This window comes from Piliocolobus tephrosceles, chromosome 3 (genome assembly GCF_002776525.5).
Source record: "Piliocolobus tephrosceles isolate RC106 chromosome 3, ASM277652v3, whole genome shotgun sequence".
NCBI classification, from domain to species: Eukaryota; Metazoa; Chordata; class Mammalia; order Primates; family Cercopithecidae; genus Piliocolobus; species Piliocolobus tephrosceles.
This window is the reverse complement of record NC_045436.1, coordinates 85,548,550-85,575,244: the sequence shown is the minus strand read 5'-3', so window position 1 is coordinate 85,575,244 and position 26,695 is coordinate 85,548,550. Positions and strand designations below refer to the sequence as shown.

At 36.0% G+C, this 26,695-nt stretch overlaps 1 protein-coding gene across 4 annotated transcripts; it reads left to right on the top strand.

The window, feature by feature from the left end:
• The first annotated feature begins 46 nt into the window (after positions 1-46).
• Positions 47-25,817, top strand: INTS12 (integrator complex subunit 12). 4 transcript variants are annotated; one of them, XM_023220138.1, is made up of 7 exons: positions 47-133; positions 8,515-8,679; positions 12,770-12,922; positions 14,922-15,109; positions 16,320-16,479; positions 21,593-21,739; positions 25,127-25,817. In XM_023220138.1, the coding sequence occupies exons 2-7, from the start codon at positions 8,524-8,526 to the stop codon at positions 25,709-25,711; spliced, it is 1,389 nt and encodes a 462-aa protein (XP_023075906.1). In that variant the 5' UTR covers positions 47-133; positions 8,515-8,523; the 3' UTR covers positions 25,712-25,817. The 4 variants fall into 4 exon arrangements, with proteins under 4 accessions (XP_023075906.1, XP_023075909.1, XP_023075908.1 ...); XM_023220141.1 differs by lacking the exon at positions 47-133 and adding an exon at positions 143-855; XM_023220140.3 differs by lacking the exon at positions 47-133 and adding an exon at positions 2,491-4,640.
• Positions 25,818-26,695: the final 878 nt, after the last annotated feature.

The window sequence follows — 26,695 nt, the reverse complement described above, 5'->3', positions numbered from 1 at the left end:
TGTCGCACTGCCAAACGTTTCCCCCGCCCCTACTGTGGGAACCTTTGTTTTTCTGCTTTCGGAGCTGGCCAGTGCCGGGACCATTTCCGAAGGACCACCGGGAACAGACGGATCGGCAGGGCGGGGCGGAACGGTGAGTTGTGCTGAGCGACTCTGCTCCCGGCCGCCTCCTGGAGGCTCGAGACCCCCCGCTAGGAGCGAGGTGGGAGAGTAGCTACGTGGGGTATTAGTTTCCTCGCTCCTCAAGCGGAATCATCATAACCTTCTGGCGGTTGCGTTCCCTAGACTGACTGCTCTCCCCTTTCAGTGAGGACTGTGCTTCCTCCGAGGGAGTTGCGGGCAGGGGCATGCGGACCGAGGATGTTTCTAGGTCTAGGGACAAGGGACTTGGAATCCTGCCTCGGACTTTGTCGGAGGGTTTTAGTCACCTCTCTACGTAGCTCCCTCATTGTCTCTCATCTTTTGGCTCCCCTGTCAAGGACCATCCCCCATTCTAGGCCTTCGATGTGTGATGCTTTGATCAAAGGATTGACATTCTTTTTCTAAGTGTTTGCTGTCAGCTTTCAGTCACTTGATTGGTTTGGAATCGGAGCCTTTTCTCCTGCGATTCCAGGTGTCCCTAAGGTATCATTGTTACCCAGAACCAAGAACTCTGGAGGAATGAAAAAGGCAGCATCTTTAAAAGAATGTTTATTGGAAGGGGTTGCAAGAGTTTGCGAAGTCATGAAGAACAAAGTTTTTTAGAGCCATTATGAAATGGCAACGGTAATACTGCACTCTGTGTGCATAGATTCGGTTTCCTTCATCTGGGGCACATGCATATGATCAACTTTGGACTTCTTTTGAGATTGCCAGGTAGGGTGAAAAATGGATCTGGGAGAAAGCACATACTTACATTTATATATGAATGCCCAATTCAGGTTGGAGAAATCACAGAAGCCTTATAAGGTGACATTTACCCAAAAAACCTAGTTCATTCATTGGGTAAATATTTTTGAGCCCTTATTAAGTTTCAAGCACTAGGGAAATACAGTGAACAAAACAAGTTCCTGCTCTCATCAAGTTTACAGGCCAGTGGGATTAAGGAATTTAAGCAAGCTAGGTGAAAGATTATGAGAGTTTTACAAATAGGAACATTGTACTACAAGTCTCCAGTCATGAAGGAGGTGATTGCTTTGCTTTTGCTTTTTTGATGTTTGGAGTTTTTTTGTGCGGGCAGGTGTGAGTTACTTTTGTGATTTTTGCTGAAGGGACCTTGGAAATGGCTACAGTTGTATAGAAGGAGAGATAAGACCACTATACTTTGATCACTTAATTCCAGAAATTCTATAGCCATTATTTTGTGGTACTTTGCAAAGTGGCAAAGGGATAGGCAAAAAGATAAATATAGACTCTGCCCTTAAAGTACTCAGAGTTTTGTAGGGCACATAACACTTGTGTCAAAAAAAAAAAAATACTTCAAGGGAGAAAGTTGCACTACCATGAAAAAGCACTATGAGATATCCTTGAAGGGAGAGACTATTAATAGGGTTTGGAATGGAGAGGGGCACAGCAGCTGTCAGTCAAGTCTTCAGGAGAAGTATTTGAACAGGGTCTTGATAGGATGTAGAAATATAAAAATAGGTAAAGAGCTTCCCAGACAAAAAATTTTTAAAAAATAAAAAAAAAAAAAAGAGCGGTAGGGCCAGCTAGCTATAAGGCAGATCTGGGGCTGATGAATGATAATATTTGTGCCAGTTACTGAATCTTCTTAAATGCTAGGCCAAGAAATGTGGACTTTATTTTGAAGGTGGTGGAAAGCCCTAATTTCTCAGCAAGAATTTTTTTTTTATTTTAATGAAAAGGAAGAAAACTGGGTTTCAGGAAAATTTGTATGGCAACAAAGTCGAAGTCAAGGAAAATAACGAGGTTATTGCCATAGTTCAAGTAAGCTAATAAAACCTGAATTTCATTAGTAGCAGTGGAAGTGAAAAGTAGGACAAGTGTGAAAAATATTGCAGAATCCACAGGAAAGGACTGCTGATTATTTGAATATAAGGAGCAGGGAAAGACTCAGTGAAGGAAAGACTTTGGTCTCAAACCTGACTAAAAGTAAGTTATGTCATTTATTGAAAGAGCAGGACAAGGAACTTTTCAGGAGGATAATCAAAATCTCAATTGTAGTTGTAACTGAATTGGAGATGCCTTTAAGGAACCAGATAGACACATACACTAAGCATTTGGAAACACGAGATTCAAATTTAAGAGACTTGGCTCGTACTTGTAATCCTAGCAATTTGGGAAGCCACAACAGGAGGATTGTTTTAGCCCAGGAGTTTGAGACCAGATGAGAGCAACATAGCACGACCCTGTCTCTACTTAAAAAACAACAAAATTAACTGGGCATGGGTATGGTAGTACATGCCTGTAGTCCTAGCTGCTTGATAGGCTGAGGCAGAAGGATCGTTTGAGCCCCGGAGTTCGAGGCTGCAGTGAGCCATGATCTCAGTGCACTCCAACCTGGGCAAGACTATGTCTCAAAAAAAAAAAAAAGAAAAGCGAGAGAGAGAGATTGGAGTTGGGGTAAAACATATTAAATCATCTACCAAGAGATGACAGTTGAAAACCTGATGTGTATAAGATTACCAAGAAGAAACTGCTAGCAGAGCTAAGAAGATAACCAAGGACAAACACTTGGACAATACCAAAAGCAACAAGCATCAGAAGACAAACCAGAGAAAGAGTAGTCAGAGATAGAAGAGGAAAAATAGAAAAGTTGAGTATAACAGAACTCAAGGGAGGAGAAAATTTTATGAAATTGGAAGTAGATAACAAGTATTTACTTGGCCAACATTTACTGTTATTTGCTGTTTTCCAGGAACTCTGCCAGACAGGGGTTACAGCAGTAGGCAAGACCAGTCCACTGCCTGCCTTCATAGAACTTACATTCTGATGAGAAAGAAAGATTATTTACATAATTAACAGTGTGATTAATATTATAAATAAGTACAGAATGTTTTTGGACTATGTAACAGTAAAACTTCTAGTTTTGTTGAAAGAATGTGCAGGAAAAACAGAAACTTGAGTGGTGACTTAAGATGGAGGTGGGGGTGGCACACTTTCTACTGAAGTACTAAGGTAAGAAAGAGTATATTGGAGGGCTTGAAATAAGTCATATAGCTATAACAGAGAGTGAGAATGGCCTGAGATACTAGGTAACATTTAATGAGTGTGAACTATGTGCCAGGTACTGTTGTAATGGCTTTATATGTATTATCAGATCATGTAGAGCAATGGTCCCCAACCTTTTTGGCACCAGGGACCAGTTTCATTGAAGACATGGTTTCAGGATGATTCAAGTGTATTACATTTACTATGCACTTTATTTCTCTTATTAGTACATTGTAAGATATAATAAAATAATTAGACAGCTCACCATAATGTAGAATCAGTGGGATCCTTGAGCTTGCTTTGCTGCAGCTAGACGGTTTCATCTGGGGATGATGGGGGATACAGTGACAGATCATCAGGCATTAGATTCTCATAAGGAGCACACAACCTAGAGCACTCACATGCACAGTTCACATAGCATTCACACTCCTGTGAGAATCTAATTGCACCACTGATCTGACAGGAGGCAGAGCTCAGGTAGAAATGCAAGTGATGGGAGCGGCTGTAAATACAAATGAAGCTTCACTTGCTTGCCTACTGCTCACCTCCTGCTGCATGGCCTGAAGGTTAGGGACCCCTGATGTAGAGAATTAGAGACCTTGTTAAGAATCTTATTCTTGAACCTTTGGATTGTGAGAAGTGAATAAAAGGATTTTAAGCAAGTAAGTGATATGAAAAGGTTTAGAGGATGACAAGAGTGGTTGTGGGAGACTGATTAAGCTATTGCAGTGGGCCAAATAATAGATGATGATAGGTTGGTCTAGAGTGGTGTAGTAAGAATTGAAAAGGGTGGATAGATTTGAGATATGTTTAAGAGGTTTGGTTATTGAATTGGGGGTGGGAATTAAGGAAGTGGGAAGAGGTAAAGCTGCTTCTGGGTTACTGGCTTGGGCAATAGGGGAAACATCATTTGAAAAAGGGATTACTAGAGGAAGAACTGGTTAGGAGAAAAGGGAAGAGTGTGTGAGTGGCTCTGTTGGAGACACGTTCAATAGGAGGCACCAATGAGATGTCCATGTCAAGCTGGCAGTTGGATCTTGGGAGAGACACATGGACTGCAGAGATGTATTAGTAATCACTGGCAAAGGACTGTATAGATCAAATTGTCTAGAGCAATAATTCCCAAAATTTAGAGTAGATGGAATTGCATGGAAGGCTTAACACAGATTTCTAGACCCTACTCCAAGAGTTTTTTCTTCAGCAGGCCTAGGAATGAAGATCAAGAGTTTGGATTTCTAAGTTCTGACGTGATGCCTATGCTGCTGACTCAGAGACACATTTTTGGAAGAAGATGTAGAACAAGGAGAGACCCAGAACCTAGCATTGAGGATCTCATTTTTAATTGGAATAGGAGGAACCTACAAAGATGACTGACAAAGAAGTAGGAGGGAAAATCGTATGTATTAGGTTTACTGATTGAGGCCACGAATGACTCATGAGAGCATTTTCATGGAATAGTGGAACAAAGGCCAAATTGCAAGAATTGCTGTGTAAGTAGAAGGAATGAAGAAAAAGAGTACAAAAGTAGATGATTTCTGAGAAAGTTTTCCTGTAAAAGAGAAAAGATAGAAGATGTTTGAATATATTTAAATGTCAATGAGAAGATGCCAGTAGAAAGAAAAGGCTGGGAAAAAAAAAAAAAAAAAAAAAAAAAAAGATATGGGCAATAATCCATAGGCCAAGGTTCAAGAGGGGACAAGAAGAGATAGGATCCAGATCCAGGTGACATTGCATGGAGAGCGACCTTCTCCTTTTTTATCAGATGTGAAAGAGTTTGAAAGGATGAGTGCAGGTAAGTTTGTAGATGTGCTGGAAGGAAGTTGACTTAATTCCTCTGTGACACCCTCTCTTCTTTGTGAAGTAGGTGAGGCCATCTACTGAAATGCCAAAGCAATTTTAAAAGAAAATGGAGAAAGCATAACTGATCTTTGCAGAAAGTGGGGAAGTGAGTTGACCAGAGAAGGATGAGAGAATTGCCAAGTTGTACTGAATGCCAACCTGAGAATGGTGATTCTGAAGATAGGGTGTATATGTATTCCCAGTTGCACTTAGAGTTTGGGTGCAGGCAGAGAGAGAATGACTAGCAGGGTGGATGTCTATAAAGTAGGGAAACTACAGGGCTTTCGGGTGCCTAGAGTACTGAAAGAGTTATTGAAAGGTTGGACCACAGAATGTGAGCTGGATAGGAAGTAAACGGCTTACTGCAATAAATCAAGGATAATAAGAGAAAGAGAAAAAAGGTCATTGTTAGTAGTGGGGATTTTTGTGCTGTATGCATTTGACACAGTTAATTCCCAGCATCACCTAAGAATTCACTCTTATCAATACTACTACTACCACTTCCCTAGGTCAGTGAAAGCTTTAAAGTGATAAATATTAATTTTCTCACATTCCTTTTTTAAAGCAACATCTATTTTTTAAATGAAAGCTACATTTCATATACTAAATTTCTTTTGTATATACATTTTTCTTTCATACACACACACAGGAGTTTGTTTTCTAGAACTCTAATCTGTAGTAAGAATGATATGGCTCTTTTACAATCTGTTTTGGCCACGGGTTTAGGAATGAATATACAGGAAAGGAATTGTATGGAAGTAACATGATTTGGTGTAACTCCAGGAAAATATTTTTGTATATATAGATCAACACAGTTACACCAAGTTGCTGACCTCTTTATGACTGCTGTAGAAAGTAAAGTTCTTTCACTATATGGATATTTGCCTGTAAGGAAGGAAAAGGAACAGAAATTAGAGAAGGCAACAGAAAAGTGGGAGTAAAAGTAAGATAGAAAGCTAAAATATAAAATATAAACCACATAACCATGAGTGTTTTATTTTAGGCTCAACTCCTGTTTTCTGTTTGGTGAGGAAACAAAAGTCAGGGCAAGAGGGTGCCAACAAGGAGAAAGCAGAAGGGACAAGAAATTGGAGGCTTCTGTAACAAAGAACAAGTGGAATGGGAACAGAGAAATGAATAAATAAATACAGAAGAAAGATTGACTTGGCACTTTGAAGAGGTCCCTGGGTTAAGGCAGTGGAAGAGATAAAGAGTAATGGAAGATTGTAGTCAGAAAGGAGAATTAATTGTAATAAAAGAGATGTATAGTTTTTTTTGTGGCAAGTTTTAGATTTCACTGGCTGAAGATAAAGCTCCTTGAGGTTAAAAGATCAATTATATAATACACTATTATAACTCTGTATGTGAATAGATTTTTTAAAAAATAGAAATAGAAATAAATTTAAAAATTAATATTTTTTTCTCTGTATTTCACCATGGGGACCACTGGGCCAGAGGGCCATGTTAGTAATTTAGGGGAGGGGTACAAAGCCTGTTAAGTTTTATAATGGTAAGGTTGCATAAAAAGAACTGACTCCAACGTTCCAACTGGAATGTTGGTGTTGATGACTTCTGTAGTCTTGTAATCTAGGTGCTGACTCTTGTCACCTAATCTGTAATGTAAACCTCTTACCTGTGATTGTAGAAATACATAGCAATAAATACTTGGCTTTCATTTTTCAGCATAGAAATTTCAAGAAATGTTTTTTCTAATATATGATGAGGGTTATTTTAGGTGTCAACCCTTTGGTCAGTACCCAATAAAATAAACTGTTTCATAACAATCGGACAAGTAAACTGCTATTCCCTTTACCTATATGAAATTAGATCAGTAGAAAGCTTAGTAAGCTGTCATAGGAGTGGAATTTAAAGAAAAAAGAGATTAGGTGGCTGTTACCCTTGTATATGCTGGAGGAATGGCATGTTTACCCTTTCAGTCATGGACATTTTATTAAGGAGCTATTTTTTCCTCAGAACATACATGGTGACCAGCCCCTTGAGTAAATTTTAAAATAACTTTCCTATACCTATCATTATGTAGAGGTGATGTATGTAATAATATAATTTTAAGAAGTGACAGAGGCTGCTTTTCAATTTTGTTAAATTCTTACAAATACAACAGTTTGAGATAAGGTAACTTTTTCATTGTAGTACTGACTTTTGGATTCCTTTCCATGTGTGATTCAGATGATATTTTAGTACAGTACAGAATTTGACAATAATTTTGTAGTTATCAGGTAGATAACTAATACCCTCCTGGGAACTTTAAAAAAAAAAAAAAAAAAAAAAAAGCCTAGTGATGTGTAGCCTAGTGATGTGTATGTGTGTTTCTTGTCAGATGTGGAGAAGGTTGAAGAGTGAAGTTGGAGGGGAGGGAACAACAAAATCCATTTTCAGATGTGCTTTCATATGCTAGGATTCAACCTACAGCAAGTTTTAATGGTGTTATAAACCCCTGAAAATGGGAGATAACTGGAATTGCTGACAGTTCTCTAACTATGGCAGTGCAAGTGTGTTGCATTAATATAACATTAACCTCGAGGATAGAAGATTTCAAGCCATAGTATATTGATCAAAGGATTGAACACAAAGAATACATTTTTATTTTGATAATTTCTTGCCTGGAGAGGTTTTTGAAAAAGTTACAACCAGAAGCTGAACCACATGATAGCATTGGTATTAACTAAAAACAAAACTTTTTAGTATTGTGGAATTTCATAAGCCTTTGATGTATATCTTTATCCATCTTGGCTATTTTTTAAGCTCTTTAGGACACAAAGCGTCATAGACTGTGTGTGTGTGTGTGTGTGTGTGTGTGTGTGTGTGTGTGTGTGTGTGTTTTAAGTAGTTATGATATTATCCCTCAGAAACCTTACTTTTAAAAATAGGTTAATGCATGAGATACCACAATCTAAATGTGATCAAATAAGGTTATCATTAATATGTTTTCTGAGACATTCATGGTTGGGGCAGAGAACTAAAGAGGTGAGTTTAAAAAAAAAAGAGTTGAGGTAAAAACAGTAGCAGTGACCATGACAGCTAATCACTTAACGCACCCTTTCACCACCGCCCTCTTGTGATACCCCTTACACACACAAACACATGCACACTAAGTCTTCCTTTGTGTTATGGAAATAAGGTTTGAGAGAAGAAATTTTGATGCAGAGTAAACTTGACCTAAACCCATCAACTTCTATGTACTGAAACTGCAAAGTGTATCTTTTAAAACACAGCTAGGAAGGAGTTCTGTGGCAGGGAGAAGCCTACCTGGATTTAAAACGTTACCATCAATATGGATACACAGAAAACTGATACTGCTAGTTGTTTCAGGGGGCAGGAACTAGATAATGCCTGTCAGGAATAAGATGGAAATTTACTTTTATTTGTAATAACTTTTTGGTAATTTTACATTTTATATCATGTGCACAGTATTATCTATTATAAATTAAAAAACAGAAAAGTAAAACTTTGACATAGATAATTGTGCATTGTCTTCTAAATTACGTCCTCTTTTTTTTCCTTCAGGTGTTTGCAATGGCTGCTACTGTGAACTTGGAACTTGATCCCATTTTTTTGAAAGCACTAGGTTTCTTACATTCAAAGAGTAAAGATTCTGCTGAAAAGCTAAAAGCACTGCTTGATGAATCTTTGGCTCGGGGCATTGATTCCAGTTACCGTCCATCTCAAAAGGTACCTGCATGAATAAAAAGCTTGAAGAGAGTTTTATAAGACCTGTAGTAGTACATTGATAACATATAGACCATCTCAAAACAATCTCTGCTGAAATAATCTGTCCTTGTGACATGGAGAAATTATATTCTTTCTTTTTTTCCTTCAAGTTTTCAGAGAACTGTTACACCACATAGAAAAATCAGCTGGGGGTGTGGGATAATCTGTTCTACTGCTTTGTGTGTATATGAATTCACTTGTTTATGACTTACTTTAATTTCCGATTCTTTATGATCAGAATTTTTTTAAGCTGCTGAATGTAACCACAGATTACTTCTGATTATTCTCTATTGTTTTAAGGATTAAAAAAATCAAGTAAAAGCACAGATTTTTCAACAATATAAATTGAATATGGGTAGGATAATTTAAGAAAAAAGGAGGTATGGATGAACTCTGAGAAGTTTGTACCTCCTGTCTTGATAATAACAAAGCAAGCAATGGCAACTTTATGTGAAAAGAATATACGTTTTGATACCAAACATACCTGTTTTAAATCCCACTTACATCTTATAATTGTGTGGTGATAATAGACAATGTATCTTGATGTCCCAGGTACTGAGTAGTTTATGTGAATAATTAATTTTAATTATAATAATGATCCTTTAAGATAGATACTGTTTTCTTCATTTTATGTAAGGAAACTGAGGCACACAGTAACTTCATTTCACTTAGTCTATTAATTGGTAAAATGGGGATGATAAGAACTACTTTGCGGAGTTATAAAAATTAAAGGAGATACAGTAAATGAGTCACCTAGTATAGTATCTGCCTGGTACATAATAAGCTGTCAGTGAATGACAACTCTTACTATATTCCCTAATACCTACTAAGACATTCTTTCAAATTCTTCTAAGCTCTTGTCCTGAAACTCCAAATCACTCAGGTCTGTGGACCTAGATCCCAAACCGAGAAGGAAAAGATAGAACATGACTAGCTCAAGTCTAACCAGAATCTGAAGCTCAAGTAAACACTGGCATTTTGTCCCCAGCCTTCTTTCAATACTAGGTTTAGTACTCCGAAGCCTTTTTATTGTACTTTGAATAACAGAACCATTGTGACTTCATTTCTTCTATCCATTCTGATTCCAGTAGGTCCAGTGAGTTCAGATCGAGCAAATCAATATGGCTCTACAAAGCATACTACCAAATTCATTCCACTGTGGGTGTTGGTATTGTCCAGTTAGGAAAACCTATTATTACTAAAGAAAAAAAAGTTTTAATGGAGCTCTAAAATGGAAGTTTATCTCTTAAAGAACGTGAAAAATTTGTTGTGATTAAAAAGCATGCTGCCCTTAGGTTTCTAGCTAGAGTTTACTTCTCTTGGTCAGTTTTCAGAAACTCTTCTGTTACAGGTTTTTAAAGCCCAGGTCCATTTAATTTTAGCCTTCAGCTGAATATTTTCATCACTAGATTTGTGTGAGAAGAGTGATTTATGCCAGTGTTTCTCAAACTTTAGCATGGATAATAATCACCTGGAGGCAGTGGTATGCTTATAAACATTACCAGGTCTCCAAGTATATTCTAACATGAATATTGGTTGATATTCATTTACATTAATGAGGAAGGCAAATGTGAAATAATGCAGTTAAAACTTAACTCAGATATCTGTCAACAACTAGAACAACTTTTTTGCTGAATAGGTAATAGTTAGTACTGCATGACTTTGTCCTCAATTTTTTAGTTACACACAATACATGTTTTTTGCTTTTTTGTTGAGACAGGATCTCACTCTGTTACCGAGGCTGGAGTGCAATAGCACAATCTTGGCTCACAGCACTCTCTCCCTCCCAGGTTCAAGCAGTCCTCCCACTTCAGCCTCTTGAGTAGCTAAGACTACAGGTGCATGCCACCATGCTTGGCTAATTTTTTTATATTTTGTGGAGACAGAGTTTTGCCATGTTGTCCAGGCTGGTCTCAAACTCCTGGACTCAAGCAGTCTGCCCACCTTGGCTTCCCAAAGTGCTGGGATTATAGGCATGAGTCACCACACCTGGCCCACCATACACTTTTAAGTTTAATCTGCATTATTAATATTTTCTTCAACACTTGACTAAGTCTACACGAGTTGTCAACAGACTTTATAAAGAGCCAAACAGTAAGAATTGTAGATTTTGTGTGCCAGATGGTCTCCATTGCAACTATTTAACTCTGCCATGGTAATGTGAAAGCAGCCATACATTATACATAAATGAATGGGTGTGGCTGCGTTCAAATATAAACTGTTTATAAAAAACTATTTATAGGCCTCAGTTTTAAGCAGTCAGCGTAATAATATATCAAGCCCTGCCACCACTAGATCTGAGGAGCCATTCCTCCTTCCTTTTTCTTCTCTTCCTCCTCAGAGGTAGACACTATTCTGAAATTGATATGTATTATTCCCATTTATACTTTTGTACTTTTACATATTATCACAGTAAAATAGACTGCACTCAGCTGCTTTAGTTTTATTTAGAATGGTGGAGGAGTGCCCTCCTTTATGGGGAGGGGAAATTCCAAGGAGCTGCCATATGCATAAACTTTGTTTATGCATACTATTAGTAACAATAAATAAGTTATCTATATCAGCAAAGCTATAATACATGAATAAGGGATCGAAGTTTTAAACAGAACGGAAAGACAAGCCACAGACTGAGAGAAAATATTTACATATCATATATCTGATAAAGGCCTTGTGCCCAAAATCTGTGACGAATTCTTTAAACTCAATAATGAAACAAACATTCATTTTTTTTAAATGGGCAAAATATTTTATCAAATAGTTTACCAAAGAAGATATATTATGCCAAATGAGCACTTGAAAAACTGCTCAGCATCATTAGTTATTGGAAAAATGTAAATTAAATCTATATGAGATACCACTGCATACCTGTTAGAACGTCTACAATTTAAAAAGACTAGCCATACAAATTATTGGTGAGGATGGAAAGGAGCTGGAACTCTCATATATGCTTGGTGGAAATATAAAATGGTCCTGCCACAGAGTTTGGCAGTTTCTTAAGAAATTAAGCATATATTTAATACTTACCATATAACCCACTCCTATTTATTCTAGAAAAGTAAAAACATAGGTATGTACAAATACTTGTACATGAGTATTCATAACAGCTTTATTTGTAATAGTCCCAAACTGCAGACAACCCAAATATCCATCAATAGGTAAATTGATAAATAAATTGTGGTATATTCATTCAATGGAGTATTATTCAGCAATAAAAAGGAATGAACTATTGATACACTTAACAACATGGATGAATCTCAAAATAAACATTCTGAGTAAAAGAAGCCAGACAAAAAAAGAACACATACTCTATGATTCCATTTATATAAATTTCTAGGAAATGCAAACTAATCTAATGTTACAGAAAACAGATAAATGATTGCTTGAGGATGGGAGACATCTTTTCTCTAGGGTGTATACCTGTAAGAGGGTAATTACAAAGGGCCACAAGGAAATTTGGGGGGATGATGGATATGTTCATTATGTTGATTGTAGTGATGGTGTCATAGATGTATACATATGTCAAAATTTATCAAATGTTACACTTTAAGTAGGTGTAGTTTGGGCCAAGTGTGGTGGTTCATGTCTGTAATCCCAGCACTTTGAGAGGCCGAGGTGGGCAGATCATTTGAGGCCAGGAGTTTGAGACCAGCGTGGCCAACATGGTGAAACGCCATCTTTACTAAAACTACAAAAACTAGCTGGGTGTGGTGGTGCACCTGTAGTCCCAAATACTCGGGAGGCTGAGTCAGGAGAATCACTTGAACCCAGGAGGCAGAGGTTGCTGTGAGCCAAGACTGTCCCACAGCACTCCACTCCAGCCTGGGCAACAGAGTGAGACTCCGTCCCCCCAAAAAAAAAATAAATAAATAAAGGTACAGTTTGTATATCAATTATTTCTCAATAAAGCTACTTATCTATTTAAGAAAGGAATATTACATTGGTTATAATGAGATGTCTTAATTTTTAACTGAAAATTGTTTAGATTAATGATCTATTTTTTATGATGATCAGTCTGAATATTTAATTAGTGGTACCTTTTTTCATCTTTTAGGATGTGGAGCCACCCAAAATTTCAAGCACAAAAAACATTTCCATTAAGCAAGAGCCCAAAATATCATCCAGTCTTCCTTCTAGTAATAATAATGGCAAGGTCCTCACAACTGAAAAGGTAAAGAAGGAAGCCGAAAAGAGACCTGCTGATAAAGTAAGATTTTATTTTAATCTTGTTAAAAGAAAAAAGGTAAATTAGTTGTTCCATAAGCAGAAAGGAACAATGGTTTATGTCTCTTTCTTTTATATAATAATGGGTATAGGTATATAATAATCATCACTCAGTGAATATATATTGATAGCTATAGATTTTGACTTTTTGAAAAATGAGTAAAATTTACAAATTTTAAAGTTAAATAGTTAAAAGCTATTGTCAATAAATATTTGAGCCCTAAGGAGTATAGTAATTTTGAGTATAAACTTTTATCTGTGCCTCAGAGGTCCTAGATGGAATAGTTGTTAAGAAGAAAAGATAGATACACTTTGGGAGGCCAAGGCAGGTAGATTGCTTGAGCTCAGGAGTTCAAGATCAGCCCGGGCAACATAGTGAAACCCCATCTCTACAAAAAATACAAAAATCATCTGGGTATGGTGGCAATCACCTGTAGTCCCAGCTATTTGTGGGCGGGTGGGGGGTGGAAGGATTGCTTGAGCCCAGAAGGCAAAGATTGCAGTGAGTGGAGATCATGCCACTGTACTCCAGCCTGGGTGACAGAGTGAGGCACTGTCTCAAATAAAAAAGAAAGAAAGCAAGAAAGAAAAGATAGGAGAATATATATGTAAATGACTAAACGTAAACTTTATAGAATGGTATGCACCTGAGCAGGGCCAAGGATGATTCTTGGATTGTCTGTTTTTAGATGATTTCTACATATAGTAATTAAGATTTTAGTTAGAAAAAAATACATTTGAAAGATATCTTCAGTAACCCTTGCCCTCAAGATGGAGTATATTATCCTGTATGTTTTCATACTTTTGCTAAATAGTAGCTATTCATAAACTACGTTAGATTATTTCTCTGCTTTTAAATCTACATAAATGAGGCTGGGCGTGGTGGCTCATGCCTGTAATCCCAGCACTTTGGGAGTTCAAGGCAGGAGGATCATTTGAGGTCAGCAGGTTGGGAGTTGGCCAGCGTGGCCAACGTGGCAAAACACCGTCTCTACTTAAAATACAAAAATTAGCCAGGTGTGGTGGCGCACACCTGTAGTTCCAGCAAATCGGGAGACTGAGACATGAGAATCACTTGAACCAGGAGGCGGAGGTTACAGTGAGCAGAGTGCCCTGCACTCCAGCCTGGGCAACACAGCAAGACTCTGTCTCAAAAAAAAAAAAATTATGTAAATAATATCATACTGTGTGTGTATATCCTTTGGTAACTTTTTCTCCACTCAACTATGTGCTTTTGAAATGTATCTCTGTTGATGCATGTAGATCTAGATTTCTTTTAGCTACTACATAATACTCATTCTGTGAATTAACCAGCTTATCATTCCCCTACTGATGCACAATTAGATATTTCTCCTTTGTTTCTATTACAATGGAGTTGAAGTGAGCTACTTTATACATAGGTCATGTTAATAGTTTCTATAGGATGTATACCTATAAGTGAATGTAATAGGATATGACATCTTCAATATTACTAGGCATTGCCAAATTGTTATCAAAAGTAGATGTACTAAATTTACACTGTCATAAACAAAGTACAAGAATTCCAAATTCTATGTCTTATCAGACTTTTTGATTTTTGCCAAATCTAATGGGTATATTGATAATATTTATATCTTAAAGAAGGGAATCCGAATTTACTTTGAAGCAAATATGTGTTAAGTCTGTACAGTAGATACTAGTCTAAGTAAATCCATCAAACTTCCAGAATTCTTTAATAGATAGAAGAGTACAAAGAGAAATACAAATCTTTGTTAAACTGTTCTGATTTATTTATTTCTGTCTTGCTGGTTTCATTTAATGTACCGATAAATTTGTTACAATTCTTCTACAGATCTTTAGTGTGCACATTTGTCCCTAACTATGTGAATATATTTGTAAAATGGACTTGATCATTGCCTGTTGTCCTTTTTATTCATCTTTCAGTGACTTAAAGTTTATTCTACCACATTACTTTATCATTTTCTGATGCCTGCTTTTTATAGATGAAATCAGACATCACTGAAGGAGTTGATATTCCAAAGAAACCTAGATTGGAGAAAGCAGAAACACAGTCCTCTCCCATTACTGTCCAAACTAGCAAGGATTTAGCTATGGCTGACCTTTCCAGTTTTGAGGAGACCAGTGCTGATGATTTTGCCATGGAGATGGGATTGGCCTGCGTTGTTTGTAGGTAAGTTGTCCCTTGTCACAGATTATTTTGTTACTTTATGAAGAACACAGGACCCCTTTCCACTCCTCAGCCCCCAAAATCAGAACAATTGTTGTGCATTTTCTATTTTGTTTTTAGGATTTGGAATTTTAGGATTTGTTTTAGGATTTAGGATTTGTTTTTAGGATTTGGAACTGGGGTGGAGATAAGTAGATGTCTTATGAACTGCCCGTATAACAATTTAACATATTGAAAATTGTCGAATATTTTGTCTTTCCCAACTATGGCTTTTAAATCTGTTATGTTGTAACATTTTCTGCATTTTTGGGTTCCAGAGGGAAAGTGATTATTATATTATGATATATATGCCTATGATAATCTAAGGCTATGGTGACTGCTTTTTGTGTTGTTGGAATTTATACTTTTTTATACACACATGGCTTCATTCTGTTAACCTGATCATTCATTGAGCACCCTATGTGTGTGCAGTAACGTGCTAAGGACTGTGAATAATTAGGTCCAGTTCTCACCTTTAGGTAACTCATATTAATGAAGAACAACAACAACATATAGCTAACTAATATAAGGGAATTTAATAGAGATACAGAATGTTATGAGACTGTTGGAAGACTAATCAGAGTCTACTACCTTCTGAGAGAAAGACAAAAATTGTGATGAGAAATGACAAGGAGAAAATAGCCAAATTTAATCAAGGCATTCCATGTATTTATTAATGGTTGACCATAAGCTTTAAAAGCTTATGCTTTTGTGCATGCTATGTGTTGGAGTTTGTTATTTTGATCTTTGAGTTTCTGGGATTTTTTTTCTTTTTAATATACCAAACTTTACCAGAACAACCCTGAAATAACTTTTTTTTTCTTTTTTTTTTGAGACAGAGTCTTACTCTGTCACCAAGGCTGGAGTGCAGTGGTGTGATCTTTGCTCACTGCAGCCTCCATCTCCGGGGTTCAAGCCATTCTCCTGCCTCAGCCTCCCGAGTAGTGGGGATTATAGTTGTGCACCACCATGCCCATCTAATTTTTGTATTTTTAGTAGAGGCAGGAGATGTCTGCCAGGCTGGTCTTGAACTCCTTACCTCAAATGATCCGCCTGCCTTGGCCTCCCAAAGTGCTGGGATTACAGGCATGAGCCAGTACACCCGGCCCCTGAAATAACTTTAAATTATTGCATTAAAAAAAGTAATGTAATGTTTAATGGTGTGTTTTCTTAGGCAAATGATGGTGGCATCTGGCAATCAATTAGTAGAATGTCAGGAGTGCCATAATCTCTACCACCGAGATTGCCATAAACCCCAGGTGACAGACAAGGAAGCAAATGACCCTCGCCTGGTGTGGTACTGTGCCCGATGTACCAGACAAATGAAAAGAATGGTAGGAATCGTATTTTTATTTATTTTAAACAGTCTGTCAATGTTTCTGTTGGTATGTGCTTTCAAAACAAAGATTTGAATATTTAAGATATTGAAAAAATAAATAATACAAGCTGGTTATTTAAATGTTTATATGTATAGTATATATATGTGATTAATATTTCTATGGCTAAAAACCAGACCACATTATGTGCATTTTTCTCTGTTTAGTTTTATCTACTTCTAATATAGATAAACAAACAAGATTGGTGACACACAAATTATGAATATTCCTTACTAGTCTGTCAATGTATTTATAAACATTTTAATATACCATGCAGCACTGAGAATTGGTGAGATACAAAGCCCCACTGTTTGTTGAGGTCTGGTAAGGAAATATAGAAAACTCCTGAGTGAGCTTAAACCACCAAATGAATAAGATGTGTACAGAGGTGATATTTATATGTGCATATCCGTCTTTCCAGCTGCATTTCTCTATTGCTTAGTCTTTCCTTCTCATTGTCCTCAAGTGACCATTACCTCATTCTTCCAACATACTTTCTGTTTTTACTGTTTACTAACATACCTGCCTTTAATATCATAGTGAAATACATTTTCATTTGTTATATTGGATAGTTTTCTAACTCTTATTCACTTATAAAATAGATAAGTGATAAATGAATTTCATAATTTTTCTTTTAAAGAAAACAAGAAATTACTATAAAGTCTTATTCACCACCTCTCCCTCACACTTTCATCTCTCTTCCCCTGCCTTAAATTACTGATTCTCAATTGCAGAGTTCTCATGTCTATTAATCAAATGAATTTCTACGTAAATATGTCTAACCAATATATCTTTAAAGGTCAGAAGTACTTAGTTAAAAGTAAAATTTGAGATACCCATTTTACTTTTTAATCAGTTAAATCAGAAAGAGGAAGTGTTTTTATTTATTCCTATGAAATAAAAAGTAGTAAATGAAAAGTGTGGATATCAATAGTGTGTATATTTCTTACTTGTAACAGGAAATTTCTGTGACAAGTTACAATCTGTTCTGCTCAGTTTGATTTTTATTTAATTTATTATTTAAACTAGCCCTCCAGGATCTAAAGTGAAATTATTATAGATGAGCAATGCATTCCAGAGCATTGATAAGAAACCACTAAGAATTGGAAATTGTCAAAAGAAACAAATTGTGACAATAATCTGTCTTTCTTTAGTATGTACTCAACTGTTTCATTATTATTATCACTGTAGCTCCCTTAATATCTAAAGTAAGCACTCTTCTTCCCCCAAGTTTTTTCTCTTCCATTTTTTTGGATTTATTTTATGTCAAATCTATGTTTATGGTTCTAACCGTCTTCCTGAGTAAGCTTCTATAGCTAACTAGATAGTCTATAGATACTTTAAGTTCAATATATTTAAAAATAAAAGTTGTTCTATTATCCAGTTTTTTTTCTGCAATTGCGTGAATTAGAAAACATCTTTGATGCCTCTCTTAATTCCATATCCCTTTGTTTACCAGATTTGTTAATTCTCCCTCTTATATGTCTCTGAAATCTGTTCATTTCTCTTTTATTACCCTGTTCCACAAATGCATTACTTGTCTATTGCAATAACCACTTAAGAAATCTCCTTGCTTCCCATCAATCCACTTTGATTACTGTCATTAGAATTCTTCTAAAATATTTATCTGCTTATATGTGCCCAGTGGCTCTCAATTACTTATATAATAAGGTTATACTCATTAGGATGCATATATGGACCTTCTCTTTTTGACCCGACTCTACCTTACAGCCCTCTCTCTCACTGCTTCACCATACACATTCATATACTCTGGCCACTCTGACACAGACTAAGTGTGTAATTACCTGAATATGTAGAGAACTTTCATGTTCTGCTTCTCAGCTTCTCTTCATCTGGGATACTGTTTATTCCTTTATCTGCTTTGCAAATAATATCTAATTTATAAGTAAGATCATGTAATTCATTGGCATAGCACTTAAGTGGAGCTCAAGACTGACACATTCTACGTTCTGTTGTTCTTAAGTTAAATAAAATGAAGCAAATATAATTTTTTTTTTTTTTTTTTTGAGACAGGGTCTTACTCTGTTGTCTAGGCTGGAGTGCAGTAGTGTGACCATGGCTCGCTGCAGCCTCGACTTCCCAGGCTCAAGCAATCCTCCCACCTCAGTCTCCCAAGTAGCTGGGACTATAGGCATGTGCCACCAGGCCTAGCTAATTTTCTTTATTTTTTGTAGAGATGGAGTCTCGCTATGTTGCCAGGGGTGGTCTCAAACTCCTGACCTCAAGTGATCCTTCTGCCTCGGCCTCCCAAAGTTCTGGGATTATAGGCATGAGCCACCATACCAGGCTAAATGCAGATTAGTACCAGAAATCAACAGTGAATCTGGTCTGTGTGTCCAAAAGTCAAAGTACTAAATGGGGAGTCATGGCTAATATTAGAACATGACTAGAATACACCAAGAGTAAATGTGGGGAAATACCAAAAGACATGATCTGAAGTGAGCCTAAAGATCAGAATCCAGGAAATGTAAGGTTTAATGAGGTAATTTTGGAACAGTGGGGATTCTAAATTCAGTCATCCTAACTATAAGTGCTTTGAGTGAGATTCTCATATGTGCATTGGTTGGTGTTCCAAGGTATCACAAAGATATTATAAATAGCACCTGATATCCCCTTTTTCCTTGCACAGATTCCTCAAACTAGGGCAAGTTCTGCAGTACACATTATTGTAGGAAGACCTAGTTAAGAATGTTATGATCGTGTATGGCAGGGTCCAGGGTTATTCTTCAGTTCTATAATTTTCTCTCTACCCAGTAGTGGGTTTTTCCCCAGCTTCAGGTGAGAGACTTATATCACTTATTGCAGTGGTTCTCAATCTAAGGTAGTAATACACTCCTGTTTCACAGCATTTAGAAATATGTGGGGTTTTTAATGCTGCCATTTTGGCAGTTAGTGCCTTAGTGGAGAATTTTATACATTTTGCAGTGTTTGAAGCAGTCACCCAATGAAACTTTTAGTTCCTTTGTTGAACAAAACTGAATCAGTGATTATATCCTAGTTCCCTAAGCTAGTATTACCAGTGAAGGGCAAAGGATTGTGGGTATTTTTTACTCAGTTTCTAAGATGGCTGGATAAAACAGGGAAGGCAGAAGATCCAAACATGATCTCAGGTAGAAGTACTTCCTGGGGTTTCATCATAATTAATCTGTTAAAACATACAAGTTAGGTGGGTCCTCAGAGTCTAACCTCAGGAGTGCTAGATGTGGGTGGAATGCAGTATTAAGATCAAAAGCCATGGTTTTGGAGCCATATGTTTCTGTTTTACTGTGAGGGATGCATTCTCATAACATGGTTTTGCAATAAAGGAAAAGATGGCTCTCCTTTCCTGCTAGTACCAGTAATCAACAGTGAATTACTTTGAACATTCTTAATATTCTTGATCTGATTTTTGCTTTATAAGTGGTGTTGAAGGTAGGTGTACTTTGATGTGAAAGGTATGTGTATAAAAAGTGATACAAATTGAGATTTCAGGATAGTATGAAATCTCAAAACTATATAGTATGACAATGGTAGCACAGGATTACACAAGAAGACCCAAACAAGAGCAAAATAGGCCAAGTTCTGGCTTCCAGAAATGGTGACAAATTGTTAATAAATTGTCTAGTACAGTACTGTATAGGCTTATGAAGATCAGCAAAGACTATGGAATGGCTGGTGGGAAGCATCTTTCCCCGTTCAGTATGCATGGATTTTTCTGGATTCAGTTTGATTATCCTTTTTAAATAATAATGATGAATAAACAGTAACTTTTTGTTAGCACTCAGCATATTCCAGATACTATGCTAAACTCTTACATAATCATAATTCATCCTCATAACCCACCTTTGAAACAAATGCTATTACCATTTTACAGATGAAGAGAATGAGGCTTTTAGAGATTCACATATTTTGCCTGAGGTAATGTACCTAGAAAAATAGTTGCTGGGTTTTTTTCTGTTGTTGTTTTTTGAGATGGAGGTTCGCTCTTGTTCTCCAGGCTAGAGTGCAATGGTGTGATCTCAGCTCACTGCAACCTCCACCTAATGGGTTCAAGCAATTCTCCTGCCTCAGCCTCCCAAGTAGCTGGGATTATAGGCGCTCACCACCATGCCCAGCTAATTTTTATATTTTTAGTAGAGACGGGGTTTCACCATGTGGGCCAGGCTGGTCTCAAACTCCTGACCTCAAGTGAACCACCCGCCTCAGCCTCCCAAAGTGCTGGGATTACAGGTGTGAGCCACTGCACCCGGCCAGTTGCTGGGTTTTAATCCTAGCTCTGTTTGACTCCGAAAATTCCTCTTAAACACTGCACATAACCATTTATAAACAGTTATAATTATCTACCTAGAAAACACTAAAAAATAAACTCAAAAATGATTAGAGTTTATAGGAAAATTTAGTAAAGTGCCTAGTTATAAAATAAAGGAAAAAATCAATTATTGGTCAAAATATAACTGAAGATGCTTATAAAGTAATAGTGGGTGAAAATGCTTTGATAACATAGAAATTTGCATTTATGAACTTTCTCTAAAGATTTAGCATGCCTACTTTTGCAATGTGGAAAAACCTCAAAAAGTTTCATCATTTATCAATAGTTTTTTTTTCTCCCTATTCTGCATTTAAAACCTTATAAATGATCTGAGCTGTGTTTTAATTTGCCCTCAGCAACTGAGGGACTTATGCCTAGACCCCAAGAAGAAAACTCCTACGTATTTGAACAACCCCAGTGAGAAATAAATATACTTCATCATGAGTAAAGCTAATGCTTACATATAGTTTGTGATTTTTCTTTTTAAAAAACAATTTTATCTTGTTAAAATGTTATTTAACCATCTTCTGTATTATTTCTAAAGGTTAATATTATCTTTACTGTTTAGAAACTAATACAATCTGTAAAACCATTAATATGATGATAAAAATAATTTGTCAAAGAGCATATATATTATCATCACAGTACTTTTTTAAATGTTCAACTGTATTTCATTTCAATGATGAGTCCTGTGAGAGATTATTATCTTTTTGTATATTCAGTTAAGAGTTTGTATCTGATTTAATCCACTGATTTTTGCAGGCTCAAAAAACTCAGAAACCACCACAGAAACCAGCCCCTGCAGTTGTTTCTGTAACTCCAGCTGTCAAAGATCCATTGGTTAAGAAACCAGAAACTAAACTGAAACAAGAGACAACTTTTCTAGCATTTAAGAGAACAGAAGTCAAGGTATAGTAGGTTCTATTTTTATCTAAGATTATATCTTAAAGTTTAGTTAACTAAACAATAGTTGCTTGATAAAAAATTTGATGAGAAACTTTATATACTAAATGGCTATATTTTAGAAATTAAGACTTTACTACTATTAGGTAGAAAGGGGACATTTATATCATCAATTAATCTCTGACTCTGCTGTTTTCTTTTTATCACAAATAGGAGCAGTCTATGATCATTCCAAAATGATATTCTTTACCATTCTCATCTGGTTCGATACTTATCTCCAATCAGAAATCTAGTTTAAATTCAGGCTGGGTGCCATAACTCATGCCTGTAGTCCCAGCACTTTGGGAGGCCAAGGCGGGTGGATCACCTGAGGTCAGGAGTTCGAGACCAGCCTGGCCAACATGGTGAAACCTCGTCTCTACTAAAAATACAAAAATTAGCAAGGCATGATGGTGGGCACCTGTAATTCCCAGGCATGGTGGCGGGTGCATGTAATCAGCTACTTGGGAGGCTGAGGCAGGAGAATTGCTTGAACCCCTGAGGCAGAGGTTACAGTGAGCTGAGATAGTGACATTGCACTCCAGCCTGGGTGACGAGCGAAACTCTGACTCAAAAAAAAAAAAAAAAAAAGAAATCTGGTTTAAATTCAAAATACCTCTGCCCTCAGTAGCAACGGTTTTGCCCCACACACTACTTGAGCAGTTTGGCCTTGTAATTTTTTTTTCTCCCTTCTTATTGGCTATTGAAGGATTCTTCTTGCTTTGTCTTGTTTTGTTTCTTTATAATAAACTTTCAGTGGTATCTACCTCTTATACCAAGGTACCACATTGTCTAGAGAGAGTATCACCCTTCTCATTCCTAAGGTTGCATCCTTGAAATCATACTACATTATTCTTATTATCTTGGCATTTTTATATCATGGAAAAAATAATTTTCTAATCTAATTTTATAACGAAAAGAATACTTCTACAGGGGTACACATTCCAATGTTAAGCATAGCACTAAGTATGGAAGAAAAAAATATTAGCCTCAAATTCTCAAAGATTGACCTGAGAAAACTCTAAAGTTATTACCTTATCTAAGTGACTGTAAATAATAAGCTTAATACCCTTGATATGATGAAAAAGATTATGAATATAAAGTACTTTTAAAAACTTATTGATAATTATATTTGGAGGTTATTTTTCATTTTAATTTGCCAGGGAAGATTTGCTATCCAAGGCATATCCATTATTGATTTGTCATATAGGAACTTGATGAATTGGAATAGAACTAAGAATGACCAGTTTATTGAAAGTAATTAGAGTTGCTATATTCTGCACATAATCACTTTTTAGGAGATTTTTAGACTAATCTGTTACTACTAAAGTTTATTTTTAGAAAATTCAACATGAAATCATTTTATGGCAAACAAATTAAAGCCTTTGCTGTTATATTTGTTTTGATAAAGAGGTTTTGTGTTTTTTTAATAAAAAAAAATTTATAGTATAAATTTATACTATAAAAAAATTGTTCCCAATCACATATAAAAAGCAAATGTCTTTTCTAACTTGCCCATCTAGCAAATAGGCAAAAAAATATTTATAGTTAAAAACTTGAGAAATTTGTTTTCTATGCTGAAATAGTAAGAAAATCACTTGGTCTCCATTGTTTGTGTTATATTACTCCTATGTGTCCTGATAGTATTATAAACCATCTGTCATTCTGTTGAAAAGCAATACTAAGCAACAGCAAGCCATTAAAATGAAATGCCAGACACACAGAACTTGCTTTCTTGCTTGTAATTCCTAAGTGTTGGTCTTTTAATTACTAAAGATGGGTTTTCTTTTGTGAAGTTTGTTGAAAGATCATTTAACCATATGGCAGACAGTTTTATATTTAATAGCAAGAAAAGGAAAAAAAAAAAGTTAGGTGTTTCATAACCGAAAAGTAAACGTTTACTTCCTGACTAACTTTTTCTCTCATTGCTGGTATATATTCCTCTAGGAATGTATGGTTTATGTAGTTTTTCTTCTCTGGATAACTTCATAAGATAATTAATATGTTACTGTAAGAAAATATCCTATCAATTTTCAGAGTATGTGGACAAATATCTGGATTCCTTCTCTTATAAAACAAAGATCTCAGAACTCTATTTTTGTTACTTTTCACATTGATTAAAAATGTATGCATGCAGACAATATTGAAGGCTACCTTGATTTCAAGAGCTAAAAATGTTTTATCAACTATTTCAGAGCAAAGTTCTAAATTATAACTGGATATATTTTAGGTATGACTACCATTTTTTAAGTAGGATATTATTTTGTAAAATGTTGTCTCTTACCTATATGTGAACTTAACACTTGTGAATCTTAAGAGTATAAAGGTAGAAAAGGTGTCAATAAGAAGTTCAATTCAAAATTAATTTGAACTACGTACATTTGTGCCTAATGTGAAAGTGAAAAAATATATTCTTGTGTGAACAAGAGCAATATGTGTTTATATAGTGGCATTGGTATCATTGTGAGCTTCTGATTAGCCAGGGAAGTTAATCAGAAAAGTTGAAGGGTTATACCCTTATGAAATATATCAGAGAGTGAGATCAGTCCTACCGAAAATGTCACTGTGCAGCCTAATGAGGCAATTGATAAAATACTTATTAAAGGAGCAGGAGACTCTTATATGATAGTTTAACTGGAATCATGGGCAAATTGTGAAACTAAAATCATGAGACCTTTTTAATACATCATGAAAGTTGTACACTTCCAAGTAATTAACTTTGCATATATTTTGTACTCCTGTAACTGTTGCTCAAAATTTAGGAGAACATTTTTTTAAATGGGTTTAGAATCTCTACAGCTGTCTTCTTTCTCTCACACAGTCACTCAGTAAATAAACATTGACTGAATCTCTTCATCTTGGATATGTTCTCCTGAATATTCTGCGTATGGGCATTTTTGCCCATTAAGGGTGAATTAAATTTTTGAAATGATCCCTAGTTATTTGGAGCAAAGTCTAAAATAATTAGATGTTTAATTAAGCTAGATAATACTTTGTTGAGTAAAAAGTATATTAAAGCACTAAATCTGGTTTCAAGATATAGCTTAGAATTGAATCTAAAAGCAATTCTCAAGAGGGAATTTCATACATTTTCTTTTGGAATCATTAGAACAAGAATATGGTATCAAAAATTTTCTGTTTTGGAAATGATAATATCCGCTAAGGTACAGATAAGTTTTGTTCTGTGTGGCTTTTCAGATCTGCTTCATAAGAACCTAATTTGTTGGTGTGATTTAAATTTCCCAATTCATAACTTAGATATAAAAAGTCTAATGAGTTTTTATATATTCAAGGATGTTTATATAGGTATTGATTATACTTGGCTCTAATGTAATATTTACCTTATTTTTTTAGACATCCACAGTTGTTTCAGGAAATTCTTCTAGTGCCAGCGTTTCCTCGTCAGTAACTAGTGGCTTAACTGGATGGGCAGCTTTTGCAGCCAAAACTTCCTCTGCTGGTCCCTCAACAGCAAAATTGAGTTCAACAACACAAAACAGTACTGGGAAACCTGCTGCCTCATCAGCTAACCAGAAACCTGTGGGTTTGACTGGTCTGGCAACATCATCCAAAGGTGGAATAGGTTCCAAAATAGGTTCCAATAACAGCACTACACCCACTGTACCCTTAAAACCACCTCCCCCTCTAACCTTGGGTAAAACTGGCCTTAGTCGCTCAGTTAGTTGTGACAATGTCAGCAAAGTAGGTCTTCCTAGTCCAAGTAGTTTAGTTCCAGGAAACAGCAGCCAACTAAGTGGGAATGGAAATACTGGAACATCAGGACCTAGTGGAAGTACTACTAGCAAAACTACTTCAGAATCCAGCAGCTCTCCCTCAGCATCCCTTAAAGGTCCAACTTCACAAGAATCACAGCTCAATGCTATGAAGCGATTACAGATGGTCAAGAAGAAAGCCGCCCAAAAGAAACTGAAGAAGTAATGTGGCCAAGTAGGTTTTTATATCATATTAGCCTAAAGATGAAAGGCTTATTATTAAGATATAATCTGTAATATCCTGTAATTTAATAAAAGTCTTCATAATCAAATTTCTATTGTTTCTTACCTTAAAATGCTAGATATTATATAACAAAACTTGGAAACTTTTATTTTAATCAGTTTTCAACATTTTTATTTTAATGATTTCCATAGTGTGTGAAAACAATGATTAGAATGACTGGTTCTGGATGAGAACTTCAGAAGATTGATAGCATCTGTGAATTTAAGGAAAAAGAATTAGTTCGTCTTCTAGCAAAGCCCCAAGAGTTGATCCTGATGAATGAGGTGCCTTATGTGGTGGCAGGGATGACCCAACATAGTTTTCTATTTTCCTCCCCATATTCTGGATGTTCATTTTCTGTGCTAGCCCCATTTCAACTGACTCTCCCTTTCCCTCCCAATTATTTCATCTTTTTTAAAATTATTTTTTCATTATTGATTTCTCATATCAATGGATTTTCCTAATTGATTTATCATACTTCATATTGTATCTTTACCTTTTTTTATCACCTCATTTCAGTTATTTAAGGATACATCTTTTTCCAATAAATTGTGAACTCTCTTGGTGTTTAATACAATATTTTTTCTCAAGTTGCTCACTTTACCTACATTGCCAATGTAATATATGCACATAGTACGTAATAAATATTGAACTTTGATTCATCCTGGTTATGCACATTCCTGATAAGTTTTAGAGAAAAATATCATTTCCCAAGGATCTTTGCAGATGAAAATGTATGACTTGTTCACACACTGATGGCGTCTTCCTATACCGTGAAAGAAAAGGCTATCTTACTTAGTGCTCAAAATGTTATAGTATTTTACCTAATTTTAGCTAACTTTGTATACAATAAGCTCCTATATTATGATTAATTCTTGAGATTGTTTTGTACATTGTTAACCCATTTATGCCAGAGGTTGCAAATTT

Bases quoted from the DNA above. Each gene is read 5' to 3' on its own strand.
- INTS12 (XM_023220138.1), top strand. From the start codon at position 8,524: ATGGCTGCTACTGTGAACTTGGAACTTGATCCCATTTTTTTGAAAGCA. The intron at 16,480-21,592 runs GTAGGAATCGTA...TGATTTTTGCAG, and splicing joins CCAGACAAATGAAAAGAATG to GCTCAAAAAACTCAGAAACC. The intron at 21,740-25,126 runs GTATAGTAGGTT...TTATTTTTTTAG, and splicing joins TTAAGAGAACAGAAGTCAAG to ACATCCACAGTTGTTTCAGG.